Raw genomic sequence first — 17,047 nt, forward strand, 5'->3', positions numbered from 1 at the left:
TATATTTGTTGATTAAGATGAAGCATTCTATTTGTTGCATCAGATTGGGAATTTTTAATTATTTCATAGCAGCTTGATTACCTAATACCCTCCTCTTGATTGGAATTCACAAGCATGAAGCATCCTCTTTAATCAATGATAAGGCAAAGAAATGAGTGGCTGACAAGAGAGACTGAAAATTATTTTTTTGTTGTTTTATTTAAATTATTTTGTTGGAATTCACAAATCACAAGCATTCTCTTTAAGCAATGATAAGGCAAATTCTGTTTAAGTAATGATAAGGCAAAGAAATGAGTGGCTGACAAGAGAGGCTAAAAATTATTTTGTTGTTGTTTTATTTAAATTATTTTGTTGTATACTTGTATTTATAATTTTATATTGTAATTTTTAATTTGTGTAGAATTGTGTATTTATAATTTTATAGTGTATTTTTAATTTGTGTATAATTTTATACTTGTATTTATAATTTTGTATTTATAATTTTATCTTATTAGTAATGGAGAAATATTTCAAAAGAACCTCATCATTGGAGATTGGATTCCAAAACAATTCATCGACTTCTTCTAATAAAAGGAGGTTTTTAGAATTTGAAGTAGATAATCTTATAGCAGATCCAGGACAACGACCAAAGATTTCAAGTTATCACCCGAATGACAGAGACAAAGTTAGATGTGCATATTTGCAAAAAGGTCCTTGTCAACCAAGGACTCACGATTTTCCGCAAACTGCTTGTGGTTCTTCTTTTCGAAGATTTAATCCTAATTGGTTTGATGACTATGGCAACTGGTTAGAGTATAGTATATCAAAAGATGCTGTTTTTTGTCTTTGTTGTTATCTTATGAAACCTGAGACTGAAGGTGGTGATGCTTTTGTAACTACTGGCTTTTCAAATTGGAAAAAAAAGGAGAGACTACAAATTCATGTTGGGATTCATGATAGCGCTCATAATCAAGCTTGGAGAAAATGTGAAGCACTTATGAGACCAAAACAACACATCACTGCTGCTATTGAAAAACAATCTGAGCAAGCTAAAAAGAATTATCAAATTCACTTGACAGCAACAATTGATTGTATTAGATTTCTTTTGCGACAAGGATTGGCCTTTCGTGGTAATGATGAGACAGATGATTCTGTTAACCAAGGAAATTTTTTGGAACTTCTAAACTTTCTTGCGCAACATAATGAAGAGATTGGTCGTGCTTTCAAAAATGCTCGTGGGAATCTTAAACTAATAGCACCCTCAATTCAAAAAGATATTGTAAGAGCTGCTGCAAGGGAAACGACAAAAGTTATTGTAGATGATCTTGGGGATGAATTATTTGCTGTATTGGTTGATGAAGCCCGTGACATTTCTATTAAGGAGCAAATGTCAGTTTGCTTAAGGTATGTGAATAAAGAAGGACAAGTTAGGGAGCATTTTCTTGGTCTTGTTCATGTTTCTAATACTAATGCTTTATCTCTAAAATTAGCATTGGAGTCATTATTAGAAACACATAATTTAAGTTTATCAAGAGTACGTGGACAAGGATATGATGGTGCAAGTAACATGCAAGGAGAATTTAATGGTTTGAAAACTTTGATATTGAAAGAAAATTCTTATGCTTTCTATGTACATTGCTTTGCTCACCAACTTCAGTTAGCTCTTGTAACGGTTGCAAAAAAACAAGTTGAAATTGCTTTGCTTTTTAATTTGTTAACTAATTTGTGCAATGTTGTTGGAGCTTCGTGTAAACGAAGAGATATGCTTCGTGATAGTCAAATGACTAAGACAATTGAAGCACTAAAAAGTGGAGAAATTTCTAGTGGGCGTGGTTTGAATCAAGAAATAGCTTTAAAAAGAGCTGGAGACACTAGATGGGGTTCACACTATGGAACTATACTTAGATTAATTTCTTTATTTCCTTCTGTGGTTAATGTTCTTGAATATGTTGAGGAAGATGGAAATAATTCAGAACAAAGAGCTGAAGCATGTCATTTATTGAATGTCATTCAATCCTTTGAATTCATTTTCAACTTGCACTTGATGAAAAATATCTTGGGAGTTACTAATGAGTTATCTCAAGCGTTACAAAGGAATGATCAAGACATTGTAAATGCTATGGCATTAGTCAAAGTGTCTAAGCAACGGTTGCAAAATATAAGAGATGATGGCTGGTCTCTTTTACTTGACGAAGTCTCACTGTTTTGTGACAAACATGATATTACTGTTCCAATCATGGATGATATATTTGTGTCACAAGGAAGATCAAGACGCAAAGCTCAAAAGATATCAAATTTGCATCATTTTCAAGTTGAGATATTCTATCAAGTAGTTGATAGACAACTTCAAGAACTCAATAATCGTTTTACAGAGGTGAATACTGAATTGCTTCTTTGCATAGCTTGTTTGAATCCAAGACACTCTTTTTTTGCATTTGATAAGGAGAAGTTGATCCAGTTAGCTCAATTCTATCCATTAGAATTTTCTTCCACTCAACTTTTGGCACTTGACAGTCAACTTGAGAACTTCATACTAGATGTGCGTTCTGATGATCAATTCTCAGACTTAAATGGAATTGGTGCTCTTTCTCAGAAGTTGGTTGAGACTCGAAAAAATATTGTTTATCCATTAGTATTTCTTCTTTTGAAGTTAGCTTTAGTTTTGCCCGTAGCAACTGCATCAGTTGAAAGAACTTTTTCTGCTATGAACATCATAAAGAGTCGACTTCGGAACCGTATGGGAGACGAATTTTTAAATGATTGTTTAGTGACATACATAGAAAGAGAGACATTTGATTGTATTGACAATGAAAAGATTATTCAATCTTTTCAAAATATGAAACCTAGAAGAATGGAATTCTAAATTATTTGTTATTATTTTGAATTATTATTTTATTTTAATTTATTGGTTAAATAATTTAAAAAATATTCATATTTTATAACATTAATTATAAAAATTATTATTATATTATATATATTTTGCCCCCACTGAAAAAATTTTCTGGATCCGTCACTGCAAGTCACCCTTTTCACCCATAGTTCACTCGTGCGTGGTATAACCTACTCTCCCTCCATGGCAGTGCTTTTATTATCTAAGAAACAAAAAAGACATTGAAGAGAACTAAAATAAAAAAATTTATTTTAAAGAATAAAGTGTGATCTCTCACCTTTAAATAGTTTTTATCTCATATTTTTTTTTAGTCTCACTTATAAAATAAATAATGAGAAATCACACTCTATCCTCTAAAATAAAAATTTAAAATTTAAAAAATTTAAATTCATTATTAATTACTTTACAAATCAACACTAACGACCTACAAAACCTATATATCTTCACTAGTCACTAAGCCCCACTATCTCAGAAGTTGTCGTCATACTTGGCCGTGTCTTGCAGCAGTCCTACCTTGGAGCTTGACGCTATGCATTCTACACGTGTATAGAAGAATCTTGTAATCTACACCGGAACAAAGACCTAAATTGATCATTTCCGCTAACAAAGCTATAATTAATCATGGTACCAGAACCACAATCATAGAAATGTCCAGAAAAGTGGACCCACTATAATTATGTTTTATTATTATATTTATTGTTTTTAAGTTGCCAAAAAGGTCCCTATATTCTATACATGTTCTACTTCTAGTTATAGATTTTGAGGAACATAAATTAAAACTCTTTACGCCTTTATGCACCGGCACGTTGCAGCACTCTTCCAAGTTCATCAGCCATGTCATGAAGTTGTACAGGTTTGTGCACAAATCCATTTATTCCAACCTGAATGCATCTCTGCTTCTCATGTTCTTCGGCACTCGACAAAAGGGCTACAATCAAGGGCCACTTATGGAAGTTCCGGATCCGCCCTGCCACATCAGAACCATCCATGTCATGCATATGAAGTTCTAACAAGATTATTCGGAACGAGTTGTTTGAGGCGCTTATGGCACTCAGGCACTCGAAACCCGATGAAACGGCAGTTACTTGACATCCAAGCTTCTCGAGTAGCTTCTTCGTCACAATCCGGTTTACACAGTCATCGTCGGCTAACACAACCTTAAGGCCTCTAAACTGCGAGTTCGAATAATCTCTCGGCGCAACTATGGATTTTCCGAGCATTGGTGCTTTCCGAAACTTCAGAAGAAGTGTCATGCCTTGTGGCAAACACTGAGGATTTGGTGATATCCAGATATAACCTTGCATCATCTGCACATATTTCCACATAGTAAAGTCAGAGTTACCAAACAATACCATGAATATGAAGAATCAAACTATAATACATAAAATTTAGGGTTAATTACACTGATTTCACTAAGATTATGCAATATTGTGTAACCAAATCACACTCTGTCTCTACCTTATTTACTTTATTTATACTAATCCCTAACTAAATAATTCGTATTGTTACGGTGGTATCCTAATATAACATGTAGAAAGGAAAAATATGAATTTCTTTTAGTCTAGTTCGTGTCATAGTTCAAAAACTAACCCATATGATCAGATCAAAATCAAGATTTCAAGCTAATTTCCCCAATATGTTCTTTAATTATTAAGTTCTTTTCCAAAAACAAGTTAGGTCTTTGATAAAACAGGCACATACCAAAACTGTGCAGCCTCTATAAGAGGAATATGTGAAATGGCGCAAATATTAGTAAATTAACTGATCATCCATGTATGAGAATTATTCTTATAAATGCCATGCCTAGTATTAACTTCCAAATGTAAAGAAGATGACCAAAGATTTTATGCCATGTTAGAAGGTGAATCACCCAATGTTCAAAGTTGCCTACAGTTCGTTTCAAATGAGACACAATGAATCTGAAATTCATATATTGAAAGGAAAAATGGGTTGCTGGCACAATAAAGCATTGGATTGAAACTTGTTCCTTTGTAGATTACAAGCAACCTAGTATGCATATTGGTCCTAAGATATCAAACCACAAAAAAGTGGAGTTCTCGGCAATCATAAGCAGGACAAAAAGATTATCATGGAAATTATCCATTACCAGTATACGAGTACAATCACATAATTATGAAGCATGTAAATTTGATCAATATAATTATGCACTAACCTCCACCAACTTTCTGTACAAGCTGAAGCACATGCCCTCTGTTTGTTCATTGTTGTGGTACCCACTACTGGCATAATTTATGGTTGGAACCAGCTCCTCCGATTGAGAACTACTAATTACCTGAAAATCAAATTTGATATGTACATAATCATTTTGATTCCTCATATTCCATGCTTCATTGATTTTATCATCCTTATCTCCACCATAACTTTCTAAAAAGACACGAAACTTGAGGTTCCCTTGATGGTATGTGTTCAATAAATCGCCAATCATATGCAGAATTACTTGTAAGGCCCTCTCATCATCACCTACAACCTGATCAGGCAAAGATTTCTGGACATCAATCTCAAGACCAAAGCCTTTATATACACACAAACACTTGGCAATACAAGCGGCTTCCTTCAACATTGAATGTAAAAGGAAAGGTTTCATGTCTAATGAAAAGCTTCCCTTTTCATTCTCTGAAATCCCTACTACGTCATTAATTAAATTTGAGAGCACCCTGCTAACTTTCAACATTGAGTTGCCAATAATCTTCTGTTCAGGTCTCATATTTTCACCTTGTAACAGCGAAAGAAGTCCCAGAGTGGAATGCATAGGCCTCCGCATTCCATGACTCATCACTTTCTGAAACGCTTTCCTCGCTTGGCTAGCCATCATTGCATCCTTTCTAGCCTGCTGCAACACTCGGTTCTGCTCCGCGAGTTTCTGTCTCATTCTCTGTGACTCTTCAAGAATGAATGCATGAGACAAGGCCACAGCTACCTGATCAGCAACAACTTCCACTATCTCCAGCTCTTGGTGAGTCCAAACACGGAAGTTTGATTTTGGAAGAACCAAAACCAGTAGAGCATAACATGTCTCAACCTTCTCCGGGGTCCCGCCCTTGAAATTCGAAACGCGAAGCATGGGCATTCGAACAGCTGCCACCGCACCCCCAGTGCCCCCATGGCCGCCATTACTCGCAATTCCCAGCGCAGATTCTGGCCGCAAAATCCTCACCCCCCTATTCATTTTTATATCCAAAACATCCGAATCGTTCCTGGGGACATAATTGCGAAAATCCCTCGACGGATTCGCTTTCAATTCGTGTGTTAAATGCATTTCCCTTCTCTCCTCATCTGGCATCCAAACCGCACAATTGTCCAAATCCAGCGCCTTGGAGAGCTCGACAAGCGTGGTGTACAAGATAGTATGCTTATCAAGGGACTTCCTAATCTCCCTGGTGAGCATCCGAACGTGCAAACTCGTCTCCTTCTGCTTCTTCATCATTCCAACCTCCTGATCCAACTCCAAGACATTCTGCCTCAAGAAGAGCTCCCTGATCTTGACCTTAAGTAGGAGAGGGATCAATGGTGGAAGGGTCAATGCAGTTGCACAAGAAACAAGGGCAGTGAGGAACTTAGCAACTGTGAGACAAACCACAAGTTGGAAAGAAGGAGGCCCATGGTAGGAATAGGTGTTGAGCAAATGGGTCAATCCACACAGCACAATGAATGCTATGAACTGAAGAAACAGCAGTTTAAACGGGACATTGGAACGGCTCACAAAGTAAAGTAGCTCAATGGGTATGGAGAAATATGCAATGGAGATCAGAAAGTCACTCACTTTCTGCCCAACTAGTATGTTTTGTATGCTTAGAATCCCTTCTTCATCATCACAGTTGCAGTTGTCGTATTCTCCAGAATCATTCCCAGAAACACAACCAAGCACCACCAACAAGAACAATAACACAATGATACGACCCACTCTTGTTTCCATGCCACAAATAATTCTAAGCATTATCCTTCATACTAATAATTTTATTCAAAGATCTCAGAAGAAATTAAATGAGGAAACAAAAATGAAAACTCTCAGACGGTTGCCTAGCCGAACCTGATTAGAATCCGTCAAACTCAAGAAGCAGCATTCCCAGAATTCGAAGAAGCTTTCATTGCCTACTCTCTCTTCCAGAAGCGAAGCATTTTTATTCTGAATGTAGAGAGAGAGAGAGAGACAGAGAATAAAAAAAAAAAAGAAGAAGAAAATGTTATATTAAACTGTGTAATCCGGAACGGAATAAAGGTAGATATTTTTATTTCGGAGGGGAAGAGGAAAAGATAGAGTGGGACCCAGACAAGGAGGTTTTGTAAGTAAGGTGCATGAATCTTGAGTTGGGAGTAAGATTTAAGAAGCACCAAGCATGAGTAGTGACTAGTGAGAGAGTGATGAGTCAGTCGTTCGTACTGTGTTTGAATGTGAAAGTCACCGTCAAACATGCGCTACTTGTCTACTACGATTTAGCAACAGCAACACCTATGCTGATGGGAATGGGAATCTACAATTCGTTGAATCTCATCTCTTTTCTAATTCTGGTAACTCACTTCCCATCTTTTCCACCCACTTGCTCACTCCTTCGATGTTTTTCATTTTATAGTATTATTCCTTAAAAGAATAGTTTAATTTTGATGTTTTTATATTATAAAATTATTTATTTACTTATCTAATAATATTTTTTTAATAATTATTTATGTGGTGAATATTAAAAATAATTATTTTTATTAAATGTAGTATTATGTAATTAGACAACTCTGAATGTATTAAAATTAAATTCTAAAAATAAATACTAAATTCACTTTAGCCTATTAATATTTAAAAATTTAAATTTTTTAAAATAAAAATTGATAAAATAAAAAGTTAATCAATATTAAATTTATAATTTTTATTATATGTGAATTCTACTATCTTAATTCAAGAGTAACTAAATACGTAATTTTTTACTTTACTAATTTTCTCATTTTAAAAAAAAAAATAATCTAACAATTAGAGTTTAATTTTGACATATTCAATGTCATTTAATCCATCTATACTTATATATTAACGAAAAATCCACATAATTTAATTTAAATTTTAGTCACTTACATATTTGATTATTGAGTTATAATCATTCTTATATTTATTATATTATATAAAAGATAATCAATAAAAATGCAATTTAACATATATGAGTGCCTAGTGAATTAACTAGATAAATAATGTTAAATGTATAAGACTAAGTTTTCAACTAAATTAAGTGTCAAAACAATTACAAACATGCTCGTTATTAAAATAAAGACGAGAAAATAGTATTTGATTAGCACTTAACACAAAAATACTTGTTTGCTTTTCTCTAATCAAATTTATATATTAAAATACTTTTATAAAATTCTCTTATATTTGCATAAGAAAATTAATTTCTTAAGTAATTTTTTTTGTTTTTATCCCTTTTTGTGCAAGCAGCTTGGATCAAGACTAAATGCATGTGCCTCTTTTATTACTGTATGTCTGTATTCTTTGTTTTTGTTTTTCTCATATTTGTTTTTCTCATATTTTTTTGTGTCTTTTGTCTTTCTCATTTGAATGTAATTATTTTATTTTCTTATTATTCCTTTGTTTATCTAAAAAACTATGTAATTTTTTTAATTATTTAGAATAAATTATATACACATTTTCGCCTATTTCACACAGAAACTTCGTTATTATAGGATTCTCCATAAAACATTACCTATATTTTAATTCTATAAACTCTAGACAGTATAAACTTTTGCACACAATCTATTTTGCAAATCATTAGTAAGTTCTCCTGAAATATATTATTATTATTATTATTATTATTATTATTATTATTATTATTATTATTATTATTATTATTATTATTATTATTATTATTATTATTATATAACAACCAAAACATTATATAGAATATTTTTTTTAATAGAAAAAATATTTCATTCTTAAAATAGTTATGTGACACTTATGGAAAATACAGATAAATTAGATCCAAATAAAAAACAAATATTTTCTATATTTGAATTATAAATTAAAAGCAAACTCAAATATTCAATTATATAGAATCTTAATTGGTAGAAATAGAAACAAATCTAAATCTTTAAAATTTCTAAATCCACATAAAAAGTATTGCTACAGGTTAAAATATAAATTCTTTTTCTCGGCTTAAATATAAATCCTCTTCTGTTTTAAAAAATATTTTCATAAACAAAAAGCAAATCTCAATATATCAGTTTTTGGATATGAGAGATTTATATCATTATACTCAAACCACTCAAAAAAAATAAAACACCACAAAAAAAATATATACTAAAGAAAAGTTATTGAAGAGTAAAATCAGAGAACCAATAATTAGGGGTGTTTAAAACTGATTTAAACCGATCTAAATCGATTAACCGAACTAACAAAATCGAAAATTAAAAAAATATATTTTGCTGTTTTTATTGTGGTTCGGTTCGGTTTTCGGTCTGACAATGATCCTAATCAAACCGAACCGAACCGGTAAATTAAAAAATCATAAAAACCAAACCCCCCCTCCCCCGACCCCACCCCCACCCCCAACGTGACTCTTGAATTGTGACCTAACAAACCCCCCCCCCCCCCACCCCCCGCGCTCCCCCCACCCCCAAATGCAAACCTAGCTCTAGCTGCTCTCTTCTCTCGGTCTCACACTCTCGCTCTTTGCACTGGAGTCTCGAGTAGGAAGCCCTTCCTCCCATCACTTGGCAGCGCCGCCGAAGACTTCTTCCCAGCGAGCACTGACCCAGCAGCTTTCTTCCCAGCAGCGCCGAAGCCGAAGCCTTCTTCCCAGCGAGCACCGACCCAGCAGCGTTCTTCCCAGCAGCGCCGAAGCCTTCTTCCCACCGAGCCACCTAGCACAGAACCACCCAGCAGTGTTTTCGGCCACCCACAACACAGCACAGCACCGACTACCAAGCCACCCAACCACCGATTCAAGTGAGACATGGAGCCCGAGCCTCTGAGTCAGGTATGTAATTAAGTAATTTGACTAATTTCTGTTCAATAATAATTGTTCAGTGATTCATTGTTGCTGGCTGTTGTTAACTTGTTATTGTTTTATTTGTTTCTCATTGTTTAGGGAAATTTATTGTTTTATTTGTTTTATTGTTTTACTTGTTATTGATTCATTGATTATTTGATTTTCATTGTTGCTAGTTGTTGTTTTCTTGCTAGTTCAGTGTTCATTGTTTTATTTGTTATTGTTGTTCATTGTTTAGTTAAATTGCTTCTGATTGCTAGTTCACTGATCATTGTTTAATTTATTTGTTGTTCTGCTTTTAATCTATTTGTTGTTGTTTTTGCTCTTGAATTATTAGACCAAAGAAATTGGATTGATAGATAAAAATGATAGTAAAAAATGATAGTTTGTACTGTTTGTTATAACCCTTGTAGCTTTGGTTATGATGTATTAGGAAAAAATCTGCATGCACGCTTTCCCTTCCCCTGTATTGGAAGATATCACTGGATCACAACATGCACAAACGACCATAAATTTTTTTATCTGAGAAAAATATAAGGTGTTGTTTTCTAGGGAATTGATGGGGTTATAGACATGTACAATAGTAGTACAATGATTTGGTGCTTGAAATTTTCTAGGCTTTGCAATTGCAAGCATTATTAGTATTTAGTAATTTGGTATAAGGTATATGGCTGATGTTTGGTAGTCAAGGCTGCAAGGCTAACATTTACTGCCATGTGAAACTTTAGAGTTGAGCTAGGCATCACATGCGCTTATGTTAGAGTATGGATATCTGGAGTTGATTGAGTGCTTCTCAGTGTCGTTTTTCATCACAGCAGTGTTTCTGGGTTCTCCCACTCAGCGCCACGATCATCAGTTCAACCCACTCCCAGCACCTCCGAGTCTCCCAGTCAGGTAATTTGAATTTTGAACCATTTGCTGTTTACTGGTGCATTATTGATTTGTTGCTACATGCTGTTTACTGGTGGGTGCATTGTTGATTTGATGAATTATTTTATTGTTTTTGTTGCTGGCTTGCTGCCTTGCTGGTTGCTGTTTATTGTTGGTAATTTGCTGGTTGCTGTTTATTGCTGGTTGTTGAATTATTTTATTGTTGTTCTGTTTATTGTTGGTAATTTGGTATTATTGGTTATTGAATTATTGTTCAGTGTATTGAGATCAGTGTATTGTTCAGTTTATTGTTGATAATTTGGTATTGCTGGATTACTGCTTATAGATTTATTTTTCAGTTTATTGCTTGATGCTGGTTATTGATTTATTGTATTGCTGGATTGCTGCTGGTTTATGGTCTTTTCTGATTGCTGGTTTACTCATCATTGTTTAATTTATTTGTTGTTCTGTTTAAGGAAATTTATTTGCTGGTTCACTGATCATTGTCACCTCTTAATTTGAGCAGATTTGAAGGTTTTTTTTATGACAGTTCCATTGATGGAGTTATCAAGGAGAGCTTTACGGAATAGTTTGTCTTGTTTGTTACACTTGTAGCTTTGGTTATGATGAACTAGGAAAGAATATGCATGAATATGAATATTTTGATAAGAATGGAATAGTTTGTCATGTTTATTATATAACACTTGTAGCTTTGGTTATGATGTACTAGGAAAGAATATGCATGAATATGAATATCTTGATAAGAATGGGATGGATTGTCAATTCTTTGAATCCGTGACTGATTCCTTATTTTAAACCCAGTGACTTTGAGATCATGCGAAAAAAACTCTAAAGGTGGCTTCAAGACTTTCCTTTTGTTGAAAATTATAGTTGCATTAGTAAAATGATCACAATTCACAAACAGGTAGAAAAGGATGAAGAGGCAACATTTTTTAAAAACCGAACAAACCAAATCGAACCAAACCGATTTTAATTGGTTTGGTTTGGTTCAGATGGCCTCAATAAAAAAATCGAACCAAACCGAACCGCAGTTTAATTAAACGATTGGATCGGATGACTTTTCTCTCAAAAATCGAACCAAACTGCACCGCGAACACTCCTACCAATAACAACAACAACAACAAAGCCTTATCCTATTAGGTGGGGTCGGCTACAATAATCAAACATTGTCATTGTGTTTTGTCATGTATCATGTCTATAGAAAGACCGTTTATATGTAGATCTCGTTTGACCACCTCATGGATGGTCTTCTTAGGTCTTTTTCTGCCTTTCACCCCTTGTCCATCTTCCATCTCATCCACCCTCCTGGCTGGGTGTTCTGTCGGTATTCTTCTCACATGTTCAAATCACCTGAGATGCGATTTAACCATCTTTTTCACAATAGGTGCTATTCCAACTCTCTCCTTGATATCTTCGTTTCTTATTTTATCCAATCACGTATGACCACTCATCCATCTCAATATCTTCATCTCTGTCACACTCAGTTTATGTTCGTGCTCTTCTTTGGCCGCCCAACACTCTGTACCATAAAGTATAGCCGGTCTTATATCAGTGCGATAGAATTTACCTTTAAGTTTTAAAGGCACTTTTTTGTCGCATATGAAATCAGATGCACTCCGCCATTTTGACCAACCTGCCTAGATCCTATGATTTACATCATGTTTAATCTCTCCATTATCCTGTATAATGTACCCAAGATACTTAAAATTTTTAACTTTTTGGTAGGATATTTTTCCCAATCTTCACCTCTATATTAGGGTTTTCCCTTCTCAGACTAAACTTACATTCCATATATTCCGCTATGTTACGGTTTATGCGCATACCATACACTTCTAGAGCTTCCCTCCATAAGTCTAACTTCTTATTTAGGTCTTCCCTTGACTCTCCCATAAGGACGATATCATCGGCAAAAAGCATACAACATGGCACAGGCTCTTGGATGTGTTCTGTGAGTACTTCCAAGACTAATGTGAAAAGATATGGGCTTAAGGATGATCCCTGGTGTAATCCTATATCAATAGAAAATTCTTCTATCACACCACCTTGAGTCTCCACACTAGTTGTGGCCCCATCATACATGTCTGTAATTGTACGAATATATGCGATCCTTACTCTCCACTTTTCTAAAACCTTTCATAAGACCTCCCTTTGGCACTCTATCGTATGCTTTTTCCAACTCAATACAAACTAAATTAAATAGTAAAAACAAAAAGGTGAAATAGAAGAGAAAAATGAAAAAAAAAAGAGTGAGAAAGAAATGGGGTAGGAGAGGATGAAAGGGAGGACAAAAGGAAGCGGGGAGATTGGGTAAGATCAGAAGAAAGAGAGGAAGAGATGGAAGGAAATACAAAGAAAGAAAAAGAGAAGAGAAAAATATAAAAAAACAAGAAGGGGGAGAAAGAAAAGTGTGGAGAAGGGAGAGGGAGGACTACTGCTACATTGCAAGGTTGATGGCGGCCGCAGCTCGCTCCAAAAAAGTGGAGTTTCTATTTGCATAGAAAAGGAAGATGAAATCTTTAGCAAAGATTTAGGTAAAAATTGATAATGACTCCATCCTTCAAAAGAGTTCAATTTTACATCATATTAAAGATACATATACACACCACTAAATGAGATAGGAATCTATGTAATATATCATTAGAGTGGAAAAAAGTTCATGTTTTTACTATTTTGTTATTATGTTATTATGTATAAGTAATTGTTCATATCCTGACCCAAATCTAAAGTCAGACCCAATAAGGATGAGAGGATCAACTTCAAAAGGCGGCCTCTCATCCTCTATCCGACCTCTTGGAAGAGGTTGGACACCAACCAAGGAGCCCAGCTCCACTTATCTAACGCGCCAGGTCAATACTTCTAGAAGCCGTGACTATATCTCTATCTCTTACAAAAGATAGACTCTAACAAACTCCCCAAAATATAAGATAAGATAAAATGGAACTATCACCACCAAGATGGTCATCAAACTCTATTATAAATACACTGGCACCACCAAATATAACTCACGTTCTAATCTACTAAAACCTTGCTTAAAGCTCTTGCTAACTTAAGTATCGGAGTCTCTTGCAGGTATTACCCCCGCATCTTCACGAGGAACTCGAACAAGCGACACCTCAAAACCAAAGAGATCGGATGCTACCATACTAAAGGATCTGGACCTCAAGTAACTCTCGAAAACAGTAATATTACTCATTTTTTATAGAGCGATATACTTTATTTTTTTATTATTTATCTTTGTTTCACGATATAATTACCAAATAAATATTGAATCTATTTTCTGTATTTATAATATATTATTAGTTATTTCATAAAGAAAATATGTCACATGATACTCGTATATGTTATTCATTGTTAAGGCTTTACAACAAGCTAGTATAAATTCTACTACAAATTACATTTATGGCTATTCTTAGCCTATGACAATAATAACAAAGGTTATAAATGTCTTTCACATGTGGTAAACTATATTTTTCTAGGAATGTAATTTTCAATGAGCTGAAATTTTCTTATGCAACTAATTTTATTACTAATTAGACTACTAATCCTTCTTCAAATAAAGAATCTTTCCGTTTTCAGTTTATTACAGGCACCAATTCCACTCTCTCATCTTTACAAAACAACATACCATTGCCTCATGTAACTGATCCACCTTCTATAGAATGCTCCAATTCTATACAATACTCATCAGAGTTAACTACTTCAACACAACAACATGACACTCCTCCTGGACAAATTCTTATATCATGAACTGAAATCCAAATGCCTTCACTATCAATACCTTTCCCACCCCCGTCCTCCACGACTCCACCACCTCCTTTAAACTCTCTTCCCATGATAACTAGATCAAAATTTGGTCTGTCTAAACCAACTGCGCACTTAGCAATTTCACCAAATATCAATTTTGGCCCAAACTTTCTTTTATATCCTCCTAAATCTATCTAGCAAGCCTTCAAAACCACTCATTAAAGAAGAATTATGAAGGTTGAATATTAGGCCTTATCGAAATGTCAAACATGAGATCTTATCACACCTTCACCCAATCCTACTATTATTAATAGCAAATGGGTATTTGTATTGTAAAAGAATCCACAAAGACAAGTCATTAGATACAAAGTTAGGTTTGTTTCTAATGGGTTTCATTAAAGAGAAGGAGTTGATTTACCTTTAGCCTAGTTGGCAAACCTCAAACTATTTAAATTGTAATTTCTATTGCTTTATCAAAAGAAAGGCAACTAAGACAAGTTGACATTAACAATGTCTTCATTACTGGAGAATTGCATGAAAAAGTCTATATGAAACAGCCACAAGGCTATTGTGATTCAATTCAAATCCTTATTTGCTTTGCAGCCTAAAAGAAGCCATTTATAGACTAAATCAAACTCCTAGAGCTTGGTTTTTCACACTTTTATCAACTTTAAAGAGGTATGGTTTTTATAGAACAAAATCTGATCTTTTTTTGTTTGATTACTTTAAATTTTGTCACCTTTTTATGTGTATATGTTGATGACGATATCCTTTATACTGGTGATGATTCTACTGATTTACAATCTTTAATTTTGCAACTTCATTCTATTTTTTCTTTTAAAGACCTTGGAAGGTTTCAATTTTTTTCTTAGATTAGAAGCTACCTATATTAACGATAATAAACTTTTACTCACTTAAAAGAAGTACATTATTGATTTGTTAATCAAAACTAACATGCTTATGTCTAATCATGTCCCTGTCCCAATTATATCCTCTTCAAAATTGAGTGTTGATGATTCTGCATATTTTGAGGATCTAAAATTATTCAAATCAATTACTAGTGTCGTGCAGTGTTTGACATTAGCTTGACTAGATTTAACTTATTATTCTATAAACAAGGTGTGATAATATATGCAAAGTCCAACAGTGAATCATTGAAGAGCTCTCAAATGGATCCTTCAATATGTCAAAGGTATCATGGATCAAAGAATTCTATTTTCTCCTTGTACTGATTTTTCATTAGCATGCATTTTTAGATGTTGATTGGGAAATTGAGTTGATGATCAAAAGTCAGTAACTGGATATTGCATTTATGTTGGAACCAATTTGATTGCTTGGAAATGCAACAGACAATAAACAGTGAGTCGATCTAGCATAGAGGCAGAATATAGAGTTTTGGCTTCAGCTCAATCCGAGTTTGTGTGAGTTCAAGATTTGCTCACAGAATTACATACTCCCATTGCCATCCTACCAATAATCTATTGTGATAGTCAAAGTGCATGTTTACTAGCTACCAACCTCATACTCCTTATAGACCAAAGCATTTTGAAATCTTCATTTTGTTAGAGATAAAGTGACTCACAAAAAACTCTCTTTTACAAATATTCCCTCACAATACCAAGTGATAGATATATTCACAATGCCACCCTCCATCAATCTCTTTGGAAAATTTTAGGACAAGCTAAGAGTGAGAGTGAGATCATACACCCTTCTCAGTTTGAGCTCCATAGGAACCGAGAATGAAGTCAAAGACTTAGTTCAAGTATGTTATAACTTACTACTTATATTTGGCTATCTAACTAATATGTAGTTAGAGCTATTGAGCTCACCGCTATAATTAAATAACTATATACTTTAGAGATATGTAACTTAAGAATCTATATTCAACTCAAGCATACAATTTTATTTTATTATCTCTAGTTCGTTTGATGTTATAATTCATTTTCTTCTTCTGTCTGTTTTGTTAACCTTTCATACACTGCATATATACTAGAAACCTTCACAACTCTTTTAATGCAATTGAATATTTTCTTCCAAAATTAATAAGTTCTCTCTTTTAATATTTTCTTTTTTCTATCTTTCTATACCTACTCATTTTATCTCTTATATATTGTTAGTATTACTAATTATTAATTAGTAATTTGACAACCAAAATGTATCGCATTATATTCTCTCATTACGATTGAAATAGAATCTTTCATTCAAGAATCAAGAAGTTCTGTCCTTCCCCTTCTCCCCTTCTTTATCTTCCTCTCTTCTTACTACTAGAAAAATTACTTTTAGCAGTCATTTACTTTTCTTTTAGTAGCAATAGAAATAGTCGTTAATATATTTACCGGCAAATAGATATTAGCCGTCTTATACCTTATTGTTCAAAAGTTTTAATAGCACTTATATAATTTTTGATAAATACCTTTGGATGATGATAAAAAGTATATAATTACCATTACAACATATAGTAATAACAGCAAATATATAATTGCTACAAACATATAAGTTAAACAAGACATATAGTGGTCATTATGTTGTTGACACTAAAGTGATTTTTGTTGTATTATCCTCT

At 33.8% G+C, this 17,047-nt stretch overlaps 2 protein-coding genes and 1 long non-coding RNA gene across 3 annotated transcripts; 2 read left to right on the plus strand and 1 right to left on the minus strand.

Moving 5' to 3' along the window:
* Nucleotides 1-496: 496 nt before the first annotated feature.
* LOC112709206 (uncharacterized) lies at nt 497-2,842 on the plus strand. Its single transcript, XM_029289023.1, has 2 exons — nt 497-2,252; nt 2,352-2,842. Exons 1-2 carry the CDS (start codon nt 497-499, stop codon nt 2,840-2,842), a joined length of 2,247 nt encoding a protein of 748 aa, XP_029144856.1.
* Nucleotides 2,843-3,511: 669 nt separating this feature from the next.
* LOC112711025 (protein EIN4) lies at nt 3,512-7,442 on the minus strand. The gene is made up of 2 exons (XM_025763556.3): nt 5,043-7,442; nt 3,512-4,176 (listed from the first exon to the last, which is right to left on the minus strand). Exons 1-2 carry the CDS (start codon nt 6,822-6,824, stop codon nt 3,661-3,663), a joined length of 2,298 nt encoding a protein of 765 aa, XP_025619341.1. The 5' UTR covers nt 6,825-7,442; the 3' UTR covers nt 3,512-3,660.
* A 1,954-nt stretch (nt 7,443-9,396) lies between these two features.
* Nucleotides 9,397-11,511, plus strand: LOC112711026 (uncharacterized). The gene is made up of 3 exons (XR_003157168.3): nt 9,397-9,837; nt 10,578-10,743; nt 11,246-11,511. It is a non-coding gene; the product is annotated as an uncharacterized lncRNA (long non-coding RNA).
* The last annotated feature ends 5,536 nt before the right edge of the window (nt 11,512-17,047 follow it).

This window comes from Arachis hypogaea, chromosome 9 (genome assembly GCF_003086295.3).
Source record: "Arachis hypogaea cultivar Tifrunner chromosome 9, arahy.Tifrunner.gnm2.J5K5, whole genome shotgun sequence".
NCBI classification, from domain to species: domain Eukaryota; kingdom Viridiplantae; phylum Streptophyta; class Magnoliopsida; order Fabales; family Fabaceae; genus Arachis; species Arachis hypogaea.

What these genes read in the sequence shown, in the direction of transcription:
- LOC112709206 (XM_029289023.1), top strand. Translation starts at nt 497, where the DNA reads ATGGAGAAATATTTCAAAAGAACCTCATCATTGGAGATTGGATTCCAA. An exon ending in GTCACAAGGAAGATCAAGAC is followed by an intron (nt 2,253 to 2,351) that starts GCAAAGCTCAAA and finishes ATCGTTTTACAG; the next exon opens with AGGTGAATACTGAATTGCTT.
- LOC112711025 (XM_025763556.3), bottom strand. Translation starts at nt 6,824, where the DNA reads ATGCTTAGAATTATTTGTGGCATGGAAACAAGAGTGGGTCGTATCATT. An exon ending in TGTACAGAAAGTTGGTGGAG is followed by an intron (nt 4,177 to 5,042) that starts GTTAGTGCATAA and finishes AAATATGTGCAG; the next exon opens with ATGATGCAAGGTTATATCTG.